Raw genomic sequence first — 27421 nt, 5'->3', positions numbered from 1 at the left:
ATAGTCCACCTTTGATACCATACTTCATGTTAAACTCATACTTAGGGTGTAACATGAAGTATGACGACATTCCTTAATCCCAACTCTCAATCCCATTCCCCCTGTTCCCACACATCTGAAGCATGAGTTGCTTCTTGCTCCAGGTTGCTGTAAGTTGAATTCGGTGCAGCTGTGCGTGACTGCCCACACAACCCCGTCATCCATTTATAGGAATCTGTGAACAGGTCCCATCTGCTACTGCGGCAGAGATCCTGCTGAAGCAAGGCAGTCACTGCACTTGTAGTTCACTGATTTCTTCCCCCAGCCCCATAACAAAAAGTCCATACCTTCGTAAGGACCTGGGGTAATACAGGAGCCCGTGCATTGCACCTGTGGCACACTAATCACAGTTCCAGCTCCCTGCAAACTTGAATGCAAAAAGTTTGCACATTTTGTATTAATTGTTGGTACATTTATTACATTTTATGAAAAATAGACTATGCCTTCAAAGTTCACTCTCCTTTAGCCATTTTACTGCACGGAATCTGTTTGGTAGTCATTGGGTAACCACTTCAGCTCCGGAAGATTTACCCCTTTTAAGACCAGGCCATTTGTTGCGATACGGTCATGTGATGCTGTACATGAATAAAATTGATGTCCTTTTTACCACAAATAGAGATTTCTTTTGGTGGTATTAGATCCCCTCTGCAGTTTTAATTTGTTGTGCTATAAACAAACAATATCAACAATTTTGAAAAAAAAAACAATATTTTTTACTTTCTGCTATAAAACGTATCCAATAAAAGAATTGAAAAACTCTAATTTCTTCATCAATTTAGGACAATATGTATTCTGCTACATATTTTTGGTAAAAAAAAAAAACAGTAAGCGAACATTAAAGCATCTACAAACAATGGGATGTTTTTATTTATTCATTTACTAGTAATGGCGGTGATCAGCAACTTATAACAGGACCGCGATATTGCAGCGGACAAATCGGACACCTAACTGACACTTTTGACACTTTTGGAGACCAGTGACACTAATACAGTGATCAGTGCTAAAATATATGGACTGTCACTGTACTAATGACACTGGCAGGAAAGTAGTTGACAGCAGGGGCAATCAAGGGGTTAAATGTGTTCCTAGCAAGTGCTTACTCACTGTGTGGGAGGTGCTTCTACTAAGGGATGGCATAGATCCATGTTCCTGCTTAGCAGGAATATACAACCCCTGGCAAAAATTATGGAATCACCAGTCCCTGAGGATGTTCCTTCAGTTGTTTATTGTTGTAGAAAAAAAGCAGATCACAGACATGGCCAAAAACTAAAGGCATTTCAAATGGCAACTTTCTGGCTTTAAGAAACACTAAAAGAAATCAAGAAAAATAATTGTGGTGGCCAGTAACAGTTAGATTTATAGAACAAGCACAGGGAATAAATTATGGAATCACTCAATTCTGAGGAAAGAATTATGGAATCACCAGTCCCTGAGAGACTCTATAAACAGATTTATAGAACAAGCACAGGGAATAAATTATGGAATCACTCAATTCTGAGGAAAAAATTATGGAATCACCCTGTAAATTTTTATTACAAACACTAACACCTGCATCAGATTAAATCTGCTTGTTAGTATGTAGGTAAAGAGGGTAAATCATCACGCATTATTGCACAAGATGTTGGTTGTTCACAGTCGGCTGTGTCTAAAACATGGACCAATTACAAACAACATGGGAAGGTGGTTAAAGGCAAGCATACTGGTAGACCAAGGAAGACATCAAAGCGTCAAGACAGAAAACTTAAAGCAATATGCCTTGAAAACAGAAAATGTACAACAAAACAAATGAGGAACAAATGGGAGGAAACTGGAGTCAACATCTGTGACCGAACTGTAAGAAACCGCCTAAAGGAAATGGGATTTACATACAGAAAAGCTGAAAGAAATCCATCTCTAACACCTAAACACAAAAAAACAAGGTTACAATGGGCTAAGGAAAGGCAATCGTGGACTGTGGATGATTGGATGAAAGTCATATTCAGTGATGAATCTCGAATCTGCATTGGGCAAGGTGATGATGCTGGAACTTTTGTTTGGTGCCGTTCCAATGAGATTTATGCAGACGATGTCTGAAGAAAACATGCAAATTTCCACAGTCAATTATGATATGGGGCTGCATGTCAGGTAAAGGCACTGGGGAGACGGCTGTCATTAAATCTTCAATAAATGCACAGGTTTACATTGAAATTTTGGACACTTTTCTTATCCCATCTATTGAAAGGATGTTTTGGGATGATGAAATCATTTATCAAGATGATAATGCATCTTGCCATAGAGCAAAAACTGTGAAAAAATTCCTTGAAGAAAGACACATAAGGTCAATGTCATGGCCTGCAAACAGTCCGGATCTCAATCCAATTGAAAATCTGTGGTGGAAGTTAAAGAAAATGGTCCATGACAAGGCTCCAACCTGCAAAGATTTGGCAACAGCAATCAGAGAAGGCTGGAGCCAGATTGATGAAGAGTACTGTTTATCACTCATTAAGTCAATGCCTCAGAGACTGCAAGCAGTTATAAAAGCCAGAGGTGGTGCAACAAAGTACTAGTGATGTGTTGGAGTGTTATTTTGTTTGTTTTTCATGATTCTATAATTTTTTCCTCAGAATTGAGTGATTCCATAATTTATTCCCTGTGCTTGTTCTATAAATCTAACTGTTACTGGCCACCACAATTATTTTTCTTGATTTCTTTTAGTGTTTCTTAAAGCCAGAAAGTTGCCATTTGAAATGCCTTTAGTTTTTGGCCATGTCTGTGATCTGCTTTTTTTCTACAACAATAAACAACTGAAGGAACATCCTCAGGGACTGGTGATTCCATAATTTTTGCCAGGGGTTGTAGGATCAATGTCTTCCCTACTGACAGAACATCGACCTGCCTTGTTTACATAGGCAGATCACCGTTAGGCCTCTGTACTAAACAATCGGCCAATGGCCAACGGACATCGAGTCCGTGGTACCTGCCGCTGGGCTCCTGCTGTGTGATTACAGCGGAAGCAGGCCCCAGACCCGGAAGTGTCAGATCATGTACTAAGTACGTGATCTGGAACAGAGCGGCCGCCCTGCTGCAGTATATGTGTAGTGGGCGGTCGTGAAGTGGGTAATACACACATTTTATGAAATAAGACTGGTTGGTCAAAAATAGCTTGTGAATTGCTGCCAGCAATAATAAATCTACATTACGCTATTTATAAGTATCCCGTAACTAGTATTTAGCTGCATTTGTAATATGTGGTATAAAATGGACAGTTTAAATGTCATACATTTGATTACGTGTTCTCATTGTAGAAGTTGGTTTCCTTATAGATCTTTTAGATCTGTTGTATTTTGTCTAACAGGAGAGCTCACTGTGAAGGAGCCTTTGTTACTTGATGCAGAAGCCAACATGAAAATGAATCTAGTCGTCGCTGCCACAAGCAGTACTTCTGTGGCATACTGTGGAGTTTCAGTATTGATCCAAGACGAAAATGATAATGTACCAGTGTTTGATCGAGACCATCTTATAACTTCTGTTTTGGAAGGTCAGGGATACAACCTGTTTGTTATCCAGGTACAGTAACTGCATACAATTCTCTATCTGCTGGGCTTGGTTTGTGGTATTTTAATAGCATCTACACTTGGGGCTTTCACATTTTAAATGTTATCTAAATATTATCTAAAAAATAACTAGGTTCATTTATTAAAGGATTCAAGGATTTTCTCTTACAATTGTGTAAATATTCACTTTAATTATCCAATCATGTAAAAAAAAAATTCCTGTACCTACTCAAATGCAGATGCTTTTGAGTCAAAACTCAATTAGTAAATCAACCTCAACATTTCAGGTGTTTTCCTAATCTGTGGTCTTGAGTAATTATCAAATTTACATTGATTATAATCCTAAATTTATATTCCAACTATGAAGTATAATATGTTTTGCTAATACAGAAGTGTATTTTTATGTAATATTTCATTACCGCCAGATTTATAGCATGAAAATGGTAGGAAATGGTATGAGATTATAAATGTTCTTTGCCTGAGACCACAACATAAATTTGTTAATACTCCGCTACTGCTGCTACTGCCAGTTGATATATTTTTTGTGCTTCAAACGCCCAGCTCCATAATTTATAACATAAAATCACAAAGAGTTTAGGCTCCAAGTACTCACTGCTAAGTTTTTTTTTTTCAACCATTTTCCTACCACGTATTGAAAAATAACTTCAAGCAGTAATAATGTTAGAGTTTATGAGGCATAGTTCCAAAACTGACCTCTTCGCATTATTCTGCACTATATATACTGCACACAGTAGCCGTTAATTTTTATATAACATTGACACATTCCAAAAAGCCTAAGCTTTGTGCCCATTTGTCTCCCCTTTCATTGTTTTTTTTTTATTGGTTTGGGCAGGTGCAATGTCATACACAAATATGTGCTGCCATTTCTATCAAATGCTCCTATAATGCCTGTCAATGGCTGAAAAATCAGACATGAAAGTTATTTGGCTAAGGCATGTTAACGTACCACATATTTTTGAACTAGCAACATTAAAATGGTGAATCTCTGCACATGCATATTAAACCACGTGTGTTGTAAGACATAAGTGTGAATGAGCCCTTTCAGAGAAAGTTAAATCTGAATATACAGAGGGATGGGACTTTGACATTACACAGTCTCAAAGAGTTTATCATTGACTAAGCACAAGCAAAAAATAATCCCCCCCGCACACAATTACTATGTATTTGTAAATCAAAAGTATGGAGGAGAAAGTCTGCTCATGCCTGGACTTGCTGCAGTCACAGACTTGTTCAGATGGATTTTAGAAGGTTAGAAGGTCATCTTGGATATGAGATAGTTTCCCCAGTACATCCAAAATCAGCCAGATAAGGCAAATATATTATATGTATGGGCACCACGAGACTCCACTAGACAACATTGGCCTGCAGGTTTTAGGAGAAAATGGTGATGGGCTATGACGGATATCTTCCCCCATTATTTGCTGAGTTATGGGCTATCTAGCAGTGCTTCCTCAGGATGTAAATCACTATGCTGATACTTACATAGTCTGTCTGAAAAAAGACACAAGCCCATCTAGCTTTAAAAGAATAGTGAGAGCTGGGAATCCCTGTCAAGTTTTTATTCTCTGAGTCCCCCCTGGGGAGACTCTCCATCTCTATTTGTTCTGGTGATCAATGTCACTGGGACTGAAAGGGATGAACAGGCACAGCGGGAACATCTTCTAACAGGCACACTTGTTCTGAAAACAACTGTCTAAGAGTTCACTCAGTTTCCTCTCACTTCCTGTTGTGTCTAAAGGACAGGAAGTGAGGTCAAATCTCCCCAATGGTACACAGATGGCAAAAAAACAAAAAAACTGACAGGGGTTTTAATCCTGCCCTATTCCATCCAAAATGCTTTGCATACACCTTAATTATTAATTGGCTGTAATGTTCTTTAGGTTCTAGGTTAAACAGTAATTTGTACTTATTTGTAGCATATGTCCTCCTCCGCTGTGCGGCACTTGACAAAAACATGGTCTTGTACAATACAGTTGTAGAGGCGTGACCCATTCCTTACCATTCACAAATGCAGGCTTGGGCTCCTTTGACTCTGTTTCCCAGAGATTGCTATCTCTCTCCTGCCTTTGGTGCTCAGAGAGACTGCACCTGATGAGACAGCAGTGACTGGGCATGTGAGCTGTACCCAGGTGAGTGGCCTGCCTACTGTAGTCCAGGTCTGTGGGCCACCTGCTTTAAGCACAAGAGTATGCAGATTCCTTCTAAGCCCAAATCACTGCATAGAGCACTGCACCCCAAGTCCTAAGCCTAAAGTAGGGTGACCCGGTGCATGCAACCGTTATCCTGTGTATCAGGAGCAGAGACCCTTCCTGCAACCACCCTATGGAGAAGGTCTAGGGTTCCCTTCAGCTGCTCACCTGGACCACTAGCAACTTCAAGGGAAATGCAAGTAGTCATTAGTACTGGCTGATTACCGGTCTCTACTCACTGTTTCATAGACTCTGCTGCCACCTAGTGACCATTTAGGCAAACTGCTCCTAGAGAGCCTTGTTATTGCAATCTTTTTATTTTCTGTTGAACATTGTATTGTGTCATATGCATATTTTTTTGTTATATTGTATCTCTTTGCCACTTTGACTGTGTTGGCATTGTCAGTTCCCTCTCTGAATCTATTCAGTAAACTGTAAGTTTAACCACTTACTGAACGATGTAAGAATATAAACATCCTGTCAGCATTACAAGATTGTGGCTGCTAATGATCTTGGCACTGTTTTTTTATGCAGAAAAGGTTTGGCCCCAGGGATATTACGGACACAGAGAGAAGTGCAATTCGGGTACACCCAAAGTTATGTAAAAAATCTATCAACATTATTGATACAAAAATTATATACAATACAATATAAATGTACAAAAATCACCTAAAAACAATGAAGTAAAACACCTAACATTGGAATGAAACAGCCGCTGAACTTGGGACACACCGCAGATCGAGACTGGAAGTTAGACTGGTGAGGCGTGTATGCCAAGGTACCCAACATGTTTCGGAAAGCAAAAGAGGGATTTTTTAAAGCAGTTGTATAGTCTTTTTTTTAACTTTTACCTACAGGAAAGCCTATAATAAGGCTTACCTGTAGGTAAAAAAAATATCTCCTAAACCTGTACGGTTTAGGAGATTTTGCCCTTGCTATGAGCCGCTGACTGCAGCGGCGCATGCGCACAGGGGATTCTCGGCTGAAGGCCCGGCAACTGCCGGACCTTGCCAGGAAAGAAATCTTCCACACGCATGCGCGGAAGTGATGACATCGCGGCTCCAGCCACTCACAGCGCTGGAACCGTGATACCCGGAAGACACGCCGAGGCAACATGTCAGCTACCTCGGCGTGGACCAGGTAAGATACCGACGCCTCGTTCTAAGGTAAGTATTTCATAATGAGCTAGTATGCGGTGCATACTAGCTCATTATGCCTTTTGCTTTACAGGGGTAAAAAAAATTTCATCGGGAATGCAACCGCTTTAACATGTATATTTCCTCCTTCAGGGGCTACAAGAAGGTGTGCTGTTCCATTTCTTTTGAAAAAGAAGGGAAGGGTAGTATATCAATACTGGAATAACATGTGATTACAAAGAACTGATTGGACATAGCAACAATGTGGTACATGTAATCGATAGAATAAAAGTATCCTGTACTTACATATCTGTGTTTTAATTTAACAGTACAAGTCAGTAGACGAAATGTTAGGCCCTGTTTTTTTTAGCCAGCGATGGACTGTTTTGTAAAGGTGATCACTTTTACATTGGTGTGATAGGTGTACTTGTGCATTGATCTTTTTTTTTTTAGTCGGTCTTTATTAGTCCGCATTGGATACCCACTGAATGCATTGACACTCAAAGTAAGATTTTTAGGACTTCATTGAATGGTTGATTTAGTGATTAACATAAGCAACATGTTAATGTGTTTTAGAACTTTAGGGTTAATTTACTAAAATGGGTGAGTACAAAATCTGGTGCAGCTCTGCATAGAAAGAAACCAATCAGCTTCCAGACTTCCAGACTTGAACTAGCCAAAGTTAGAAGCTGTTGGCTACCATTCACATCTGCACCAGATTTTACACTCTCCAGTTTTTGTAAATCAAGTCAACCCCTATCTGTTGCTAGGAGAAATCTGCAACTAAAGCTTGACATAAACCAGTAAAACGTTAATTTATTGGTGGTACAGAAAGTCTGGAAAATCCCAGTTGTAATTAATCAACCACACTTTTATGCACTTTGTGATTCTATACAGTGTTAATGTATATATTTCATCATATTTTTGCAAGTCTCTTCTTTGTAAAGTTTCTTTGTAATGTTTACGTAATTCTTGTCTATTTTATAGGTTTTTGCCACTGATGCAGATAGTGGGATGAACGGGCAAATAGATTACTCATTTGTGGATGGCAATGAAAATCAAGCTTTTTTAGTAGATTCCAGATGGGGCATTATTACAACTAATGCTATTCTTGATCGGGAAATAAAATCCTCCTATAGGTTTGTTACCTGTCTTAATATGTAGGGTACTGTATTTTATGTATTGGAATACGTTTTTGGTCTGACATCATTTTGAAAAATGACAATGTGTGTTGAAGATTATTTTTCACAATCTCTCCTCTTTAGTCTTTAACTAAATCATATGTTTGATTTAACGAATTAGTTATGATCTAACTAATCATATGTTTGTCATCTGCACTGTGATGTCAGCAAGAAAACTGGGCCTATGCCTGACAATAGGGATAGGCAGCGTAGGGTGCACCCCCCAAAATCCATACCAGACCCTTATATGAGCAAGCAGCCTGGCAGGCCAGAAAAGGGGGGGACGAGCGAACGCCCCCCTCCTGAACCATACCAGGCCGCTTGCCCTCAACATGGGGATGGTGCTTTTTTTAACAAGGGGGCCCTCAGATACCGGCCCCTCCCATGTGAATGGGTAGGGGTACATCATACCCCTACCCATTCACCAAAAAGTGTCAAAAAAGTAAAAACCATAAGAGACAGTTTTTTATAAATCCTTTATTAAAAAAGAAAAAAAAAGTCTCCCGCGATCACTGCAATCACCACGATCACCATCAATCACGCTCCCCGATGGACCCAAAAAAAATAGCAAAAATGAAAACTCTCATGTGTCATCAGAAGGGGGCGGGGTCACCTGGTTACGTCACCGGGTGGACCCCGCCCATGCCTATTTAAGAGCTGTCAAAGCGAAGAGACAGCAGTTGCCGGAAGGCCTCCCATGGAGGTGGAGCGTTTTCATTTTTGCTATTTTTCTGGTCCGTCGAGTGGCGTGATTGATGGTGGATTTACATCGCCGGAAATTAAAAAAAAAAAAATGAATAATTAAATATTTGTCAAAAACGGTCTCTTGCGGTTTTTACTTTTTTAACACTTTTTTGGTGAATGGGTATGTGGTACTCAATACCCATTCACATAGGTGGGGGGTGGGATCTGGGGGCTTCCAGATTTCGATAAGCCCCCTGCCCGCAGACCCTGACAACCACCAGCCAGGGTTGTCAGGAAGAGGGCCTTGTCCCCATCAACATGGGGACAAGGTGCTTTGGGGGCACCCCAAAGCACCCTCCCCATGTTGAGGGCAAGCGGCCTGGTATGGTTCAGGAGGGGGGACGCTCACTTGTCCCCCCCTTTCTTGGTTTGCCAGGCTGCTTGCATGGTGTGGAGTTCCCTTTTAAATCTATACCAGACCCGAAGGGCCTGGTATGGATTTTGGGGGGGCACGCCATTTTTTTTTCTTAATTCTGTCACAGGGTTCCCCTTAACCACCTCAATACACTGTATTATATACTCTGAACTGCACTATATACTCTGCACTGCCTTATATACACTACACTGATCACACTATATACTCTGTACTGTATTATATATACTATACTGATTGCACTATATATGCGTTATATACATGAAATTGACTGCACTATATACTCTGCACTGCGTTATATACACTACACTGACTGCACTATATACTCTAGACTGTATGGTTATATACACTACACCGACTAAACGCTCAATCCACTAACTAACCTGCCTAATCTCTCTCTATTCATAAACACTATACACAGCCGCTGTGTAAGCAGCCTTATATAGTGTGGGGTGTGGACCTAGTCCCTAAACCCCGATTGGTCAAAGGCACCCTGCCTTTGGCCAGTCATGGCTCTCACAGCACATTGCGCTGTGATTAGCCAAAGCATACAGGTCAGGTGCATGCTTTGGCCAATCAGCAGCCTTCAATGCACTGCGATCTCGCAGTGCATTATGGGGCGCATCGCGGCGGGCGAACTTCCCGCGAGCACCCCAGATGTTCGTTTGTTCTGCGAATCGGGCCCATCCCTACCTGCCATAATAGCATGTTCAACGTAAAATTAAATCCCATCTCCAGTAATAACTACTTTACATTTGATGGGGAAATCATGAGACGTGTTTGTAAATTTTAGTGGGGAAGTCTTGGCACTGAGGTTTAGGTGATATAAGAAACTGGTGTGCAACTCCACACAGCAGTGTTTGCCCAATACTGAAATATGAATATTTGATGGATACAGCCCTAAATAAGAGCTGAATTAAAACCAAAATAGAGCCCAAGGGTAGGTGAAAGATTTTGTTATCTCAGTGTTGTTTTTAGTCTCTTTGACTGGGCAAAATGATTGGATATTTACTTCAAATGTTAAAGAGGAAGTAAAACCTGATGGGTTTTACTTCCTCTTTGTTCCCCTGCAAAGTAAAAGCATAATGGGCTGGTATGCATTGCACACTTGCCCATTATGTGGCACTTACCTGCAAACAAAGCGTACCTGTCCCCACTGGTGACTGCATCTTTGCCCCTCTTCCTTCCGGAGCCGCAGATTCCGGCTCTGTGACTGGCCAGAGCTGCGTGACGTCACTCCTGCACTTGCACGTGGGAGCCGTCAGTCACAGCACTTGTGAGTGAAGAAACGGCACGGAGGACTAGGAGGGGAGGAAGCCTATAAGCGGAAGTTTCACTTTTGGCTGGAACTCCGCTTTAAGGCTAACTTCAATTTCTACACCTGACTGGAGAAAAGCCAAAAACCACCCCATTACATATTAACAGGGACGAAATGTCCTAGCCTCACATCAGCCCATAATATTTTCCTATGGCGAATATTCCTGGAAGAGGCCTTCCTTGTTCTCATTAAAATGTGGGAATGACCATGTCAGAAACTGCTCTCCCCTTCAGAACTTGAGTTCCAATAGCCAAACCATTACGTTCAGGGACTGTAAAGCAGTATGGAGGACTGGCTCCTGAGACAGGAGGTCCAGTCGAGCTGGAAGTGCCCAAGGGCCATCCACCGCCAAGTTCACGATGTGGGCATAAAACATTCTTCTGGGCCAAGCTGGTGCGATCAGAATCACTAGCTTTCCTTCCACTCGAATCCTGTGCAACAGACATGAAAGAAGCTGGATTAGCAGAAAAGCATTTTATTAGATAGAAATGGCCCCATAGTGTCAACGAGGATCTGTCTACTGCAATTGCCTGTGGGTCTCTTGTCCTGGAGACTAACCAGTCCAGTTTTGTTTAGAATCTGGATGCCAGAAGATCCACATTGGGTGTGCCTCATCGCTGGCAAAGTGCCCTGATTACGTTGGAATGAAGAGACCTCCCCTCTGGCACCAAACAGTAGTAACCGAGAAAGTCCACCTGCCAATTTTCCACCCCTGGGATACAGAATTAGAGCCGCCTCCTCCTGGGCAGCCAGGATGCTGGTGCCCCCCTAATGGCTGCCACAGCCATGGCACTGTGACTGGATCCTGGCTGGAAGCACCTGCAGCTGCCCCGTCCAGTGCAACAGAGCGAGACGGAGAGCTCAGTTCTCCAGAATGTAGATTGGTAATAATCTTTCCTAGGGAGATCGAGTCCCCTAAACCAAAAGTAACCCAAGAGCAGCGAACCCCCATCCTGTCAGATTGAAATTCATTGTCAGTACCTTACAGGCAATCAGAAAAAACGACCTTCCAGCCTCCAACTTCCAAGGAGCCATGCACCTAACCAATGCCCTTTGCGTATCAGGATGTAGGGACATTGGATGAATCTGGATGACTGAATCTTCTTCCATTCTAACAGGATATTCCTCTGTAATAGCCTGGAATGGAATTGAGCGTATGGAACAACTTCGAACGTGACAACTGTGTTTCTCAGCAGTCTCATACAGAGACGAATCAGGGGGCATTTGCAATTTCTGGAGGCAGCAGCTTAATTTGGACGGTGCCCAGCTTGACACTCAGATACTCCAGACTCTGCACTGGTTCCAATGCCAATTTCTGCATATTGAAAACCCAACCCAAGCTTTCCAAAATATGGACCGCAAGAGACATTTTGCCTTAACTGATAAGCTGACTGTTTTCTGAGCAACAGATCATCTGGGTACTCCAGAATGAGTATTGCTTGAGTCAGACTCAGGCCCGGAGCCAGCATCTGTATTGTGAATACTCAGGGGGAATTTAGTCAGCTGAAAGTGTGCTTCCTCTGCTGATTTACCTAAATATTTGACATCATAACCCAAGGAGGGGGGAACTCCAGAAACTCCAATCTGTACCCCTGAGTGACCGTAGAAAGGACCCAACTGTCCTCCCCCTGGGACTAACAGCCTGGGAGCCAGAAAGGGTTGTCTAGATGAGCTACAAGCGGATGTAGGAGGAATGGATGCTCTGTATGCTGGGCACTTACCTTTCTTCTTGGGAGGCAAGTGGGAAGAACTCTTACCCTCAGAAATTGAATGCATTTATCCAGATCACCCCCGATTAAACATTCTGCACGATAAGGGAAACCTGCTAACTTTATACATGGCAATTCTGCAGACCAGTTTTTTAACCACAGAGCCTTGCACATACAAATGTACAACACACCAAACCAAGAGATTGGCTAAATGGAGACCTTTATGGAGTCCTTTATGGCCGTTGCAAAATAAAGAGCAAAGGACAACTCTGTTAACTCTTCAGCAGCACACCCAGTTCTTTTTAACCACTCACTTAATGCGATGCTTAAGACCTTAACATACCCCAATGGCTGCCACCACTTGCTACATAGCGGATCCAGCCAAGAAAAAAGAGGCTTTGACCAGCATCTCCAATCTTTTGTCAACCGGGTCAGACCTGAACATCATCAACCACACAAGTCAAATTCTTAATGAGATACAACACTGCCACGTCTACTGAGGGTGTTGTTTTTTTCTTTATAAACTTTTCCTCCATCTAATAAAGTTGAGCAAATCACTTTGGCGGCACAAACACCCTGTTCAGGTGACTCCACTCAGCATACATCTCTTCCAAGACGATTCTCTGGAGAACGTAATGATCCTAGATAAGAATATTTAACAGACAAGTACTTGGCAGGTGGCAATTTGAAATGGGACGGAACCATCTTAGTTAGGGAATTCACAAACATACTCTGTGCCTGAGAAACAGACAACTTCTGAGTTTCCCTCAGGCTCAGATGTGGAATCCACAGCCTGACCTTCAAGTTCCACCTCTACTGCCTCCTCGTCTATCTCCACCCTTTCCTCCTCCCTAACCGGATAGGGAACTGGTGAAGGAGATCGCTCCTGTTTCTTGCCACTCTGTCCTATAGAGGCAAGCATACCAGCAACTTTTCCCTCCAAACCAGCCAAGGCAGATACCAAGTCCTCTTTTGTGACACGCTTCTAACAAAAGCCCCTGCAGTAGCCAAAATACCAGACGTAATGTCTCAGACACAAGGATCCAATCTTCATCATTTATGGCAGGCTATGTCGTTCTGGACCCTCAGGGACTTGATCCTCTTTTGGGGTCCACTGCCTTGGACCTGTACAGCACCCTACCAAACACATTTTTGTCAGTTACAACAGCACAAGGTTCCATATCCTCAGGTGCAGCACCGACTGACCATATTACAGGCAATCCACAATTAAACGTCCAATCCCTTTGTAGCGGGGCCTGAGTATCACCCATCTTAGCCTCCCAGTTATAGGAATAGATCTGGACGCCCAATCTCCACATCCCTTTTAGAATCACTTGAGAACCTGGTACTATCATGCAGAGCTGCCCTTTAGTGGCCATCACCTTCAGACACTAGTGAGAAAAACTGAGTAACGTCCTGGGTAAGAGGGGTTGTATAGGGGGGCTGTCTGTCGGTTTTTATTTTTCTGCCAGTGTCCATTCACCTATAGATGTTGCATAACCCAGGTAGTCATGATTTATAGCGTACTGTGTCCCATGATGTATGAAAAAGAAAAACTGTTTGCTGTAACCGATTATAAATTGTGTAAACTAAAAATAGGCAACAAAAAACAACATGCCATTTGAGTGTTTTATGATCCCTTAAATTATCCAACATTTTTTTTTTTTTTTTACATCACTATACTTACCATAATATAACACCTTCCACACTCCATTTAAACTTTTAATATCTTTAAATTGTATTGTGAGGATACTGTACTATATAGATATAGTGTACCACTCTACAATTCCAATATAAAAAAATTGATTGGTTCATATAATATCTATATATGAATTACTAAGCAATGTAAATCTTTTTTTTTATTCACCTGTCAAGCAATATGTTGATGTCTTTTCTGTATTATTGTAACTAAAAAATGTATAATGCCCCGTACACACGGTCGGACTTTGTTTGGACATTCCGACAACAAAATCCTAGGATTTTTTCCAATGGATGTTGGCTCAAACTTGTCTTGCATACACACGGTCACACAAAGTTGTCGGAAAATCCGATCGTTCTGAACGCGGTGACGTAAAACACGTACATCGGGACTATAAACGGGGCAGTGGCCAATAGCTTTCATCTCTTTATTTATTCTGAGCATGCGTGGCACTTTGTCCGTCGGATTTGTGTACACATGATCGGAATTTCCGACAACGGATTTTGTTGCCGGAAAATTTTATATCCTGCTCTCAAACTTTGTGTGTCGGAAAATCCGATGGAAAATGTGTGATGGAGCCTACACACGGTCGGAATTTCCGACAACAAGGTCCTATCACACATTTTCCATCGGAAAATCCGACCGTGTGTACGGGGCATTACAGTGAAGAAGACACTTTATACATATGTGTCCTGGTTCCCATTGGTGGAATCTTCACTTGCTTGAAGAGCAAACCCACCCACAGAGTTTTCTTGGTATGCCTACGCCCCCACCATATGCTGTGGCTCCAGCCAAGCCCCTAAGTCACCACTGTGTCCAGTAGTTGGGTACGGCTGGCAGATATCTAAACCACACACTGTACGTGTACCTCACAGCTAAGGCAATGAATCTTGCATGTTATTTTATTTAGGCAATCATCTGTCCATCATGTTGCTTTTACAATGATACTAATATGCCATTACCATTCTGTAAATAGACTATTTGTTTTTACTGTATGAGTCATAGGTGGTGCAAATCACAGTTCTCACAGTTCTTCAAAGGCCAAGCATAACATTATATAATGAAAGCAATTTGCAATATTTGTTTGAACTGCAGTGATCATACCACAAATGTCACCTGGTAAAGTGTACCTACATCCATGTGACAATTAAACTGAACAACAAGTGTACCAATCACTGTAAAAAATTAAATGTACTTACAATCCTAACCATGTGAAATAAAATATATCTGTGTATAGTCTTTAGTTCTCAATATATCTGTGTATATTCTTTAGTTCTCTAATCTATCTCCAATAAAACCTCTTCCAACCACAAGTAAAAGTACTTTGTAACTCTTGTGTATCTCTCTTGAAAAGATCTCTTTTAACATAAATAAACCAGTTCTATATTGCAACAAAGAACAGTAAATTTTTGTGTCTTTCAATATCTTAATGGGAAGAAAAAAACACCTCAAGCCATTCTTTGTTCCACACCTGTACTCAATAGACAGATTGACCAGAGGTGAATGGCCATACTAGATTATTTATGTAAAAATACACTTTTCTCATAATTCACTTGTTATACATTCATCCGTTTCACTTTTCCCTCCAGCAAAGTAAAAATAATTAGGACTCCAGATAGTGCCTTTGATATGGTTGACCACCCCCTCATCTTCAAAAAAATTTAGTCCCTCGGTCTCCATGACTGCGCTCTTCGATGGCTTTCACCCTACTTATTCCAACGCACATTCAGTGTCACTTCTACTTCCTCCTCTCCTCTTCCCTTCTCCATTGGGGTCCCCCAAGGTTCTGTTCTTGGACCTCTCTTAGTTTCAATCTACACCTCTTCCCTGGGTCCCTGGGTCAGCTGATTTCCTCACATGGCTTTCAATATCATTTCCATGCTGACGCCACCCAAATCTATCCACCCCTCAACTCACTTCATCAGTCTCCTCAAGCGTCACTAACTTACTAACAGACATATCTGTCTGGATGTCAAACCACTTCCTCAAACTCAATTTTTCCAAACCATGCTCATAATATTTCCACCCCCGCATACCTCTTCACCTGACTTCTCTGTCAAGAGCAACGGCCCAACCATCCACCTTTCCCCACATGCTAGGGTGCTAGGTGTTATCCTGGACTTTGAACTCTCCTTTCAGCCCCACATCCAATCCCTTTCCAAAGCTTGCCTCCTCAACCTCTACAACATCTCCAAACTATGTCCCTTACTAAACAATGACACCACAAGGCTCCTGATTTACGCCCTGGTTATCTCAACTACTGCAACTCCCTCCTCATTGGCTTACCTTTAAATAGACTATCCTCCCTTCAGTCCATCATGAATACTGCTGTCAGACTGATCCACCTTACAAACCACTCACTGTCTGCTACCCCTCTCTGCCAATCCCTCTATTGGCTGCCACTCACCCAACAAATTAAATTCAAAATACTAACAATAAGTTACAAAGCCATCCACAACTCTGCCCCCAGCTACATCACTAACCTAGTCCCAAAATACCAACCTAATCGTCCTCTTCGTTCTGCCCAAGACCTCCTGCTCTCTAGCTCCCTCATCACCTCCTCCCATATCCGCCTCCAGGACTTCTCCCAAGCCTCGCCCATCCTCTGGAATACCCTACCCCAATCTGTTAGACTGTCTCCAAATCTATCTACTTTTAGGCGATCCCTGAATACTTTTCTCTTCAGAAAAGCCTACCCTGCCTCCCCCTAACAACTGTTCTTTTATTTTCTTCATCAGCTCATCTCCCACAGTTATTACCCTTCCTTATCACTTGACCCTCCCTCCTAGATTGTAAACTCTAACGAGCAGGGCCCTCTGATTCTTCCTGTATTGAATTGTATTGTAATTGTACTGTTTGCCCTACATAGACATGTGCACACTGAAATATTTAGTTTCGGAATTTCTTTTTCGTTCGAAAAATACATTTATTTAGTTACTCCTGAAATTCATTTTTATTTATTTTGTTTCGTTAAAAAATGCATTAGTCTGAAAATCCGAGATAATTAAGGTCAAATCTGTCATTGAAGGCTTATGGTGTCTGTCGAATGTTCTAAGAAGATTCGACGGAGCAGCTAAACTGTACGATGCCGCAATCGTACATTTCCAGTCGAATATTCCTCCTACAAGCTATAATAGAATTCTAATGTTGTATGACACTAGTAATAATTATATTTATTAATTATTATTACTAGTCAACCAACATTAGAATTCTTCTATAGCCTATGGGTGGAGAATTTGACCATAAATGTCCGCTCGCGGTGACTGCTTCGTTGAATCTTCATGTCGAATCTTTTCTCTCTATGTCGAAAAATCTTGGACTAATAGAGTTAGATTAGGCACAGTCAACCTTTTTTGCTATTGTCTCTATAATGTCGAATCTTTTCTCTCTATGTCGAATCTTTTCTCTCTATGTAGAATAATCTTGGACTAATAGAGCTAAGGTTAGGCACATTTGACCACAGGTTCGATGGACACAGATCGCTATTGTCAGCGTCATGTCGAATCTCCTATCTATATCGAACTGTTGTCGCAACGAAAATGAAAATAAAGCATTTGTTTATGTCGGATCTTTCGGTTTTCGGATTCTGCATGTTCGTTATCGTTTGTTAAAACGATAACGAAAATATCCGAAATTCGGAAGAAAATGCATTCGGACGAAGACGAATGCACATGTCTATTGTACAGTGCTGTGCAAACTGTTGGCACTATATAAATCCTGTATAATAATATAATAAATAGTGTAATACTGTAAAACCACTTTGCTTTATTAAAAGGAAGAGAAAGCTAATGTACTCACATTTGTTGCTGCTCTCACCTGCACCAGTTTTAAAAGCCTATGAAACGTTTCACCATTCCGCTCTGATGTGAAATCTCCCAGTCTTGATGTTTTTGCTCAGCGCCCAGTGATTTACTCAAGTGCTTGCTCAGGCCCCTCTTCCCGACATATTTTGTCAAAATTACTTTCTCCAATCCTCTTTCACAAACTAGGTGGGAGGTGGGTGATAGCGCTTTGCATACTTTTAATAAAGTGAAGTATTTTTACAGTATTAGACTAAGTGGAGTTTGATTTATTTTTGCTTTGCTTGAGGGAACTGTGGAACTGATGAACGGATAACAAGTAAATGTAAAGATTATCATTAGAAGTGCATTTTGACCTAAATAATCTAGTAAGGTCATTCACCTCTGGTGAGTTTATCTGTTGAGCACAGGTGTAGGGCACAGCAAGGCTTGACATGTTTTTTTTCTTCACATGAAGGTGCTAAAAGATACAAACAAGACAACATACATATGTTACAATATAGGACTGGCATTTATAAGAGAGATACGCAGGAGGAACCAAGTACTTTGGAATTATCTTGGAAGAGATTTCACTGTAGACAGATTGTAGAACTAAAGACTATTCTCAGATATAGAGTAAAACCTTGGATTGCGAGCATAATTTGTTCCGGCTTGTAAACACTCATATATCAAAGCAAATTTCCCCATAAGAAATAATAGAAACTCAGATGATTCGTTCCACAACCATTTATTCATATAAAAATGATTACAGTAATACAAAATACAGTATAAAGTCTACTGTAAAAATAAAACAAATTAACCTGCACTTCAGGAGCTACAGAGTATAAAAGACAAGAGAGGAGGTGCATATTGCTGTGACCTGAAAGTCAGCAGGACTTTGCCAGCAACTTCTAGGCAACTTGGAAGCAACTTCAGGGAATGCCTGAATCTTCTTGTAATGTCCGAACCAAATAACATCTGTTAAGATTAGGATCCGACTTGGAGGCAACTTCCATTAAAGTCTATGGGCACAAGTCAGAAAAAAGTCGCCTTGAAGTAGTACAGGAAACTTTTCTAAAGTCGGAGCGTCTTAAGTATTGCTAATTAAGACAGCTCTCATTGACTAAAATGGGATTTCACATGTGACGCAACTTGGAGTCTCACAAATCGGATCCCAAGTCGCGGCAGTGTGAACCAAGCCTAAAGCTGGATACACGCTATACAATTTTCTTTAGATTTTTTCCTTTAGATTTACCAAAACCATATGATATGAGGTCAAACCTAAACACTTTCAATTTGTATGCAAGCAGGCAGGCCCTTGCACTAGCTGAAGGTAAATCTAAAGGAAAACGAATAACAAAAGTTGGATAGTGCGTAGCCAGCTTTATTTATTAAGTTAAAATTTCTAAAAAAATTTGCTCCTCTTGTAAAACACTTACAGACCAAGTTACTTGCAATACAAGGTTTTACTGTATTTTATTTAACTTTTTTTTTTCCATAATTTATTTTGAGATAAGATAGATAAGATAAATAAATTATTGCCATTGCAAGCAAATTACAATGAAATTCTACAAAAACTCCACACATATGTAAACATATAACATCCTCAACATACACATATGTAAACAGTTTACCCCCTCCCATATAAAGAAGCCTAAAAAGAACCCCCACCATTGCAGCAAATCCAGATGGCCTGCAGTTAAATAATATTGTACAATTACCATTTAGGGCCTTGATAACTTGATAAAACACTCACAGACCAAGTTACTTGCAATCCATAGTTTTACTGTATTTTATTGTACTACTTTTTTTCCATTATTTATTTTACATGGTTATGATTTAAATGAAATTTGGCTTGTTACACATATTTTGTGAATCAAAATAAGTAACTAGTAGGCGTGCTGGTTGTTCAGTTTAACCTAAGACAACACTAATGCCAACAGTGAATCCAATTAATTCTTCCCTGATTTCTACACCCACTCGCCCCCTGAATTGTCAGAGCTCTTCCAGGTCAAAGACAAGGTCATCTTATGCTTCAGGTTTATGCCACAAGTACAAAGCAGTAAAAAAAAAAAAATTGTCTATCAGATTACCTTGCTGAAGACAATTATTCAAGAGGAACTGTAGTCTGCTCACATAATTTGTAATAAAAACATCTTTGCTATTTTGAAGCTTCCCTCCAACCACTTTGCATATTATTTTATTTATACAGTGGAACCTTGGATTACGAGCATAATCCGTTCCAGGAGAATGCGTTTAATCCAAAGCACTCGCATATCAAAGCGAATTTCCCCATAGAAGTCAATGGAAACGAATATAATTCGTTCCGCATTGACTCCTATTGCATGCAATACCGCATGTGGCCAGAGGTTGGGGGTTTCCGGAGAGCCTCAGAAATGCTCGGAGACAGCTTGGCTGAACTCAGAAACCCTCGGAAAGGCTCGGAAACACTTGGGAACGGAGTATTTCTGAGTGTTTCCGAGTATTCCCGATTATTTCGGAACGGCTCTGAACTGTTCACCGGCACCCCCGCACCTCTGGCCAAATGCGGTACTGCACACCCCATTGGCTTGAATCCTGTTAGTTTTGAGAGACAACACTCGCAAACCAAGTCAGGATTTTAAAAAAAAAATTGCTCGTCTTTCAAAACGCTTGTTAATCGAGTTACTCGTAAACCAAGGTTTCACTGTACTGTGATTCTGTACTTGCCAAATATGCTTCAGAAATCTCCCTCCACTGAGTCTGGCTGCAACCATTTTAACTGTGGGCAGCTGAAGCTGCTGCCTGTTCACTTCCTGGCTTTACAGAGACACACAGAGGCACACCTCCAGCTCTGCTGCCCTGCAGCTCTCATTGGCCCTCCTTTGACTCACCCCCCCTCCCTTCTGGCAAACTCTCACAAGAGTGAGAGAGAGAGCTGTGCATGATGTCATAAGCCTATGCTAATGACCGGACAAGAAACAGGAAGTGGGCTGTATAAGGTATTTACTGTCAGAAAAAAAAATTACTATCCAAAGTTAAAACAACAAGGGCAGAAGATTTAACAGATGAAAAGTTGAAAAAAATGACTGAAGGTCTACTTTACGCATACAAACAACATAGGACATGCAGTAATGCAGTAAAACTTGCTCATTCTTGATAGCTGCCTATTATGATACAAAATTGAAGTAACAAATCTGACTAAGCATCGAGTCTCTCTGGGAATTTAATGTTGAGCTATCTTTGTTTTTTATCATAATTAACAGATGGAGGCTCTAAGCGATTGTTGCTTACATTGATACATTTCAATTCCTGGGAAAGTGGAAATGATATAAAGGCAACAGGCCAACAAAACACTTACAGTATTTTGTATGTAGTGGTAATTTGTTCCAAGATACTAGTAGAGAACTTGATCAAAAATATTGTTTAGCTAATGCATCTAAGCAATACATTTCTTAATTGTATCCAGGGATTGACATTACCAATTCCTCTTTCCACTACAATTGAATTAGTTATAACTGATAGCAGTGAACCAATCACTGAATTAGCAGCATTTCCCTCTCGCTGTGCAAACTGATTTGTGTTTCCTGCAGTCCGTTTCAGGCTCCCATACATCTTCTGTGCCCACTCACTTCCGTTTTATTTAAATGAGCAGTGCATGTTTATTGCAGTCACATGCACTGCTCACTGTGCACTATAATGCCATGGTTCAGTGCAGGTTCTTAGTTTACTGTGCATGCACAATCTGATTCTGTTTTTCTGATTGTTGCTGTCAATCTAAAGCATGAGGGCAGAGATAAGTGGGCGATCATTAGGCTCAGAGGAGGACCAAGGTGTGATTATGTGGCGGTACTGAGTGCATCCGCACTTCTGTATATTTGGAATGAGTAGTACATGTTAGTTGCAGTCATGCGTAGGGCTCTATGCACACTAGAAATCCCATGTGGCTACAATCCCACATCCAGTGGGGCCAGGGAGAGCAATTATAGCCACCCTCTAACAGGAAGTCTGATCACATGATCACAAAGAAATGAAATTAGGAGATTTTGAGGAAGTCCAGAGCACTAGAAAAAGTACAGCTGTCACTAAAATCCCCAGTATCGTCTGGTGATGGACGCTAGAGGGGAATATTGATATTACTACTTCTGACAAGTGATATTGCTGAGGCCCAACATCTGGTTACTGGATCTGGGCACTGTCCATTGGAGGAGGTTACATGCTCCACTCATACAAGGGAGCACTAGATATCGTCTCTGGCTGCAATGGGGTAAGGAGCAGTTAAAAAATGCTGGTAAAGTGAGTATCAGTGGGTGGGGGGGGAAAGAGTCCGTCATGTGTCTCATTTATAGATCTATAAAATGGACCAGTTGGGTACCACATCCATATTTATGAGCCCCTTTAAAATATATATATATATATATATATATATATATATATATATATATATATATATATATATATATATATATATATATATATAAATATATATATATATATATATATATATATATATATATATATAAAAATATATATATATATATATATATATATATATATATATATATATATATATATATATATATTCAGACTTTAGAAGCACCAGACAGACAGACAAAACGGTATATATTTTCCTAAAAAACTATAGTTGTCATTATTATTCACATATAATACAGTATCTGACAAAAGTGTACTAGTACACCCCTCACATTTTTGTAAATATTTTATTATATCTTTTCATGTGACAACACTAAAGAAATTACACTTTGCTACAATGTAAAGTAGTGAGCATACAGCTTGTATAACAGTGTAAATTTGCTGTCCCCTCAAAATAACTCAACACACAGCCATTAATGTCTAAACCACTGGCAACAAAAGTGAGTACACCCCTAAGTGAAAATGTCCAAATTGGGCCCAATGTGTCAATATTTTGTGTGGCCACCATTATTCTCCCCCTTGGGCATGGAGTTCACCAGAGCTTCACAGGTTGCCACTGGAGTCCTCTTCCACTCCTCCATGACGACATCACGGACCTGGTGGATGTTAGAGACCTTACACTCCTCCACCTTCCATTTGAGGATGCCCCACAAATGCTCAATAGAGTTTAGGTCTGGAGACATGCTTGGCCAGCCCATCACCTTTACCCTCAGCTTCTTTAGCAAGGCAGTGGTCATCTGGGAGGTGTGTTTGGGGTTGTTATCATGTTGGAATACTGCCCTACGTCCCAGTCTCCAAAGGGAGGGAATCAAGCTCGGCTTCAGTATGTCACAGTACATGTTGGCATTCATGGTTCCCTCAAAGATCTGTAGTTCCCCAGTGCCAGCAGCACTGATGCAGCCCCAGACCATGACACTCCCACCACCAAGCTTGACTGTAGGCAAGACACACTTGTCTTTGTGCTCTTTACCTGGTTGCCGCCATACATGCTTGACACCATCTGAACCAAATAAGTTTATCTTGGTCTCATCAGACCACAGTACATGGTTCCAGTAATCCATGCCTTTAGTCTGTTTGTCTTCAGCAAACTGTTTGCAGGCTTTCTTGTGCATCATCTTTGGAAGAGTCTTCCTTCTGGGACAACAGCCATGCAGACCAATTTGATGCAGTGTGCAGTGTATGGTCTGAGCACTGATAGGCTTACCCCCCCAATCCTTCAACTGCTGCAGTAATGCTGGCAGCACTCATACGCCTATTTGCCAAAGACAACCTCTGGATATTACGCTGAGCACATGCACTAAACTTCTTTGGTAGACCATGGCGAGGCCTGTTCTGTTAAACTGCTGTATGGTCTTGGCCACCATGCTGAAGCTCAGGTTCTGGGTCTTGGCAATCCTCTTATAGCCTAGGCCATCTTTATGTAGAGCAACAATTCTTTTTTTCAGATCCTCAGAGAGTTCTGTGCCATGAGGTGCCGTGTTGAACTTCCAGTGACCAGTAGGAGTGAGAACGATAGCACCAAATTTAACACACCTGCTCCCCATTCACACCTAAGACCTTGTAACACTAACGAGTCACATGGCACCGGGGAGTGAAAATGGCTAATTGGGGTGTACTCACTTTTGTTGCCAGTGGTTTAGACATTAATGGCTGTGTGTTGAGTTATTTTGAGGGGACAACAAGGTTACACTGTTATACAAGCTGTAAACTCACTACTTTACATTGTAGCAAAGTGTCATTTCTTCAGTGTTGTCACATGAAAAGTTGTAATAAAATAATTACATAAATGTGAGGGGTGTACTCACTTTTGTGTATATATATATATATATATATATATATATATATATATATATATATATATATATATATATATATAAATGCTAACGAGCATAAAGACTTTGCGCTGCTGATCAGTTCCCAAACAATAAGCAGCCAACCAGATTTTTTTAACCCTGGTGAGAAACAGAGCCCCTTCAGTTGCACTGCTCTATGCCCAAACATCCTTCTCCTATGTTTAGATATAAAACAAATGTTGACAAAGTACTTTAAAATCATCCCTGAGTGGTAACTAATATGAAAGCTTGAGAAAACCACTAGGAAAGTTACAAATTAAAAAAAAAAAACTGTATTCGAGCTAGGCAAATGGGAGACATTTACTGTAGAATAAAATGATTACTCTTCAAGACAAGGCACAGTCCATTAGTCTCCCTTTAACGTAGTTATCCAACATTTGTTATGGTTTAAAATTGGCTTGAAATCCAGAAGTAGTATTTTAAAAATAACAAGTCATTAATTATGAATCTCAGAAAACACTTTAGTGGGGTTTGGATTCATCTTACTGGCTGCTGGCCATTTCACACCACTCTAAAACAACAAATCATATCTGCAGTCTTACACGCAGTATATGTTATGAGTTACTGTTACTAAACATGGGCGTAAAATGAGAATATTTTACACCATTATTTCCAAACTTTCTCTATTTTTCTTTAGATTTTGTTGATTGAATTCCATGGACAATTACTTTTTTACTCAGAGATTTAAATGCCAAAATTTGCTAACAATAGCACAGCAGTATGTCGATCATAACAATGAGCTATTTTTGGACGTTGCTCTAAAAATGCTAGCTTTACATTTCACTATGCAAATCTCTTTGAAATCTTTCATTGAAATGAATACAGCATTCATTTCTGAGTGCATTACAGGGAGAAAACAAGAGCTAGTGTTAAGAAATGCTGCTTGATAGCTTGATTGCAACTATCTATGATACAAATGTTCCTTGCCTCTCTGCAATAGCCCATACCTATAAAAAATAGATGTGCTTTATCACAAACTGCTAATTGGGCTGAAAAAAATGTCATATAAAGCATACCATTACAATTTAGCCTTGTAACTGCAGTAAAAACAAGCCCTATACTATTAGAGCCACAAGCAGAATCATGTGACCTGTGGCAAATCAGATCTCTTAGGATCACTAGATGCGTTGCCATCCAATCCTACAATCTCTGTGCAATCCTCTTTAGATCTACCAAAGTGATGTAATATGAGGATCCACCTAAACTATCCAATCAGGAAGGTCCTTGCACTACATACTGGTTGGTAGATATAAAGCCGCCCATAGACTGTTTGAAACATGTATGGATAGGCTGATTGCACCCAAGCTGATCGATCAATCAACTTGGGTACAACCAGTCTGTCAGATTCTTCATGCAATTATTGCCAGCGGCTATAGCTCCATGGGAGGGATTGCCCTATCAACCCTAACTGTGTTGATGGGGTAATCAAGCAATTTTTTTTCCCTGCAGCCCATGGTTGCAGGAAAGAAAATCACACCTTCTATGGCCGGCTTAACAGATTGTACAATCCGATTGTAACTTGTGGTGAGCTTTGGAGCAGTCAAAACCTTGCTGCTACTGGCCTATACTGTATCTTGGATGGGCCATACCATATTGCTGGACCCGCCCCGCAGGTTTATTTCCCTGTCTCTATGCAGGTCTTTATTTCTCAATGGCACTAACATATTGTGGTGGAATAAAAAGGGAAATGGTGTAGGACAGCACAGGGCAAGCTGATGCAATAAAAAAAAAGTCTAACTGGGTCATGAGCTGCTTGGACTGACTTCCTTAAGTTTATAACAAGATATGTACATGCTATACACTTGTATACATGTTGATAAAAAGCTATAAGTAAATGTATTTGTCAATTTAGTTTATTTAAAACATATCCCAGTGTATGCACTGCTTTTTGTATATTTCTTTTTTGTATATTTCTTTACAATAAACATTTAATAGAGGGTGCTTCTAAAATATTGTTTTGACAAGTATGCCGGAGTTGCTAATAAGAAAGCCAAGCACTAGCCCTACACTTTTGGACTGCTCATGCAGATAGAAGAAAGAATGGGGGATGTGTCCCTGCTTTCACTCATATAGTGGTTAGTGTGTGTATACAGGCATACCTCACTTTTAAGTAAACAATGGGGTTTATTTACTAACGCTGGAAAGCGCAAAATCACACTCCCTTCTGCATAGAAACCAATGAGCTTCTAACCCCAGATTGTTCAATTAAGCTTTGGTAATAAAACTTGGAAGCTCATTGGTTTCTATGCAGAAGTGAGCCTGATTTTGCACTTTCCAGCTTTAGTAAATAAACCCCATTGTGTACTTAAAAGTGGGGTATGCCTGTAATCTGTAATTTACAACATACTATTCACAACAAAGTAGTAGCAAAGCCTGGTGTCCATATATCTCTGTCACCTCACATTTACTACTTACTGTCTGCAAGTTTCAACATTAGGAATGTGCACTATGCACATCTAAACCTATACAAGAACACTACACTTTCCTTTCCAAATCTATCCAATGCTAGTTGTATTTTAAGTTTTTTTTCACAAAATATATTGTTTTATAATAATATTTTGCATTAAATGTTTCTTTTGAATTTTAAGCTGTATTTACCAAGAACATTTCTCTTAATTTTAGACTTGTTCTACAAGCTGCTGATAGAGGATCACCAAGTCTTTCTGCAACAAGTATAGTAATGGTTTTGGTTGCAGATATAAATGACAATGCACCCACTATTCCTCCTCTGGAGACCGTCTACATTCATGAAGGTAATATAGTGAAAAAATAATGCTCAGCAGAGTATTTACATCTAATTTATAAGATATCAAGATATTTTCTTTGAATGTTAATCAAGAGCTCTGTACTATTTTAGATGCTTCTCCTGGCTACATTGTAATGTGTGTAACCGCCAATGATGTGGATCTAAAACCAAATGTATCATACAGTTTTACTGAAGATGGTAACCCTGGTATGAAGTTTGACATTGATAAGTATACTGGTGTTTTAACCCTTATTGGGTTGTTGGATTATGAAGAACAACCACAACATCACCTTAGGATCCAGGCATCTGATTTATTGCATCTTACTAAAGCAGAGCTCCTCGTACAGGTGTTGGATGTTAATGACAACTCCCCGCTATTTACCAAAGATTCCTATAAGGTAAGCATACAAAAATGCAAAGATATAAAATCATATCATGACCATGGTTGCTGACCGCAAGGTGACACACCCCCTTAGGACGCCCCTTATTCTTTAAGCAGCTCCTGGTTTTCACTAAAGACTTCACTCTATGCTGTATGTGAGCTCAGGTCTACATGATGACCACACCCCTAGGGGTGTAATAATGATGCTGACCATTATTTAAACAGAAGAGGTCCAGCACTGGACATCTGAGAGAGTAAGCCCGCAGATGTCATCACCAGAAAGGAGATGAGTATTTCAGCAGGAGA

The 27421-nt window shown here is 40.4% G+C and overlaps 1 protein-coding gene across 1 annotated transcript in view; it reads left to right on the top strand.

Moving 5' to 3' along the window:
• The window catches only part of DCHS2 (dachsous cadherin-related 2), a 409001-nt gene that overhangs the window by 355913 nt on the left and 25667 nt on the right, over nt 1–27421 (top strand). The window contains exons 15-18 of the mRNA XM_073605397.1: nt 3374–3585; nt 7906–8057; nt 26610–26740; nt 26845–27131. Of these exons, the coding sequence (XP_073461498.1) occupies nt 3374–3585; nt 7906–8057; nt 26610–26740; nt 26845–27131 (782 nt within the window). The remainder of the gene's footprint in view (nt 1–3373; nt 3586–7905; nt 8058–26609; nt 26741–26844; nt 27132–27421) is intronic.

Source organism: Aquarana catesbeiana, linkage group LG01, assembly GCF_042186555.1.
Source record: "Aquarana catesbeiana isolate 2022-GZ linkage group LG01, ASM4218655v1, whole genome shotgun sequence".
Lineage (NCBI taxonomy): Eukaryota > Metazoa > Chordata > Amphibia > Anura > Ranidae > Aquarana > Aquarana catesbeiana.
The sequence above is the reverse complement of the archived record's forward strand: the minus strand, read 5'-3'. Positions and strand labels throughout refer to the sequence as shown.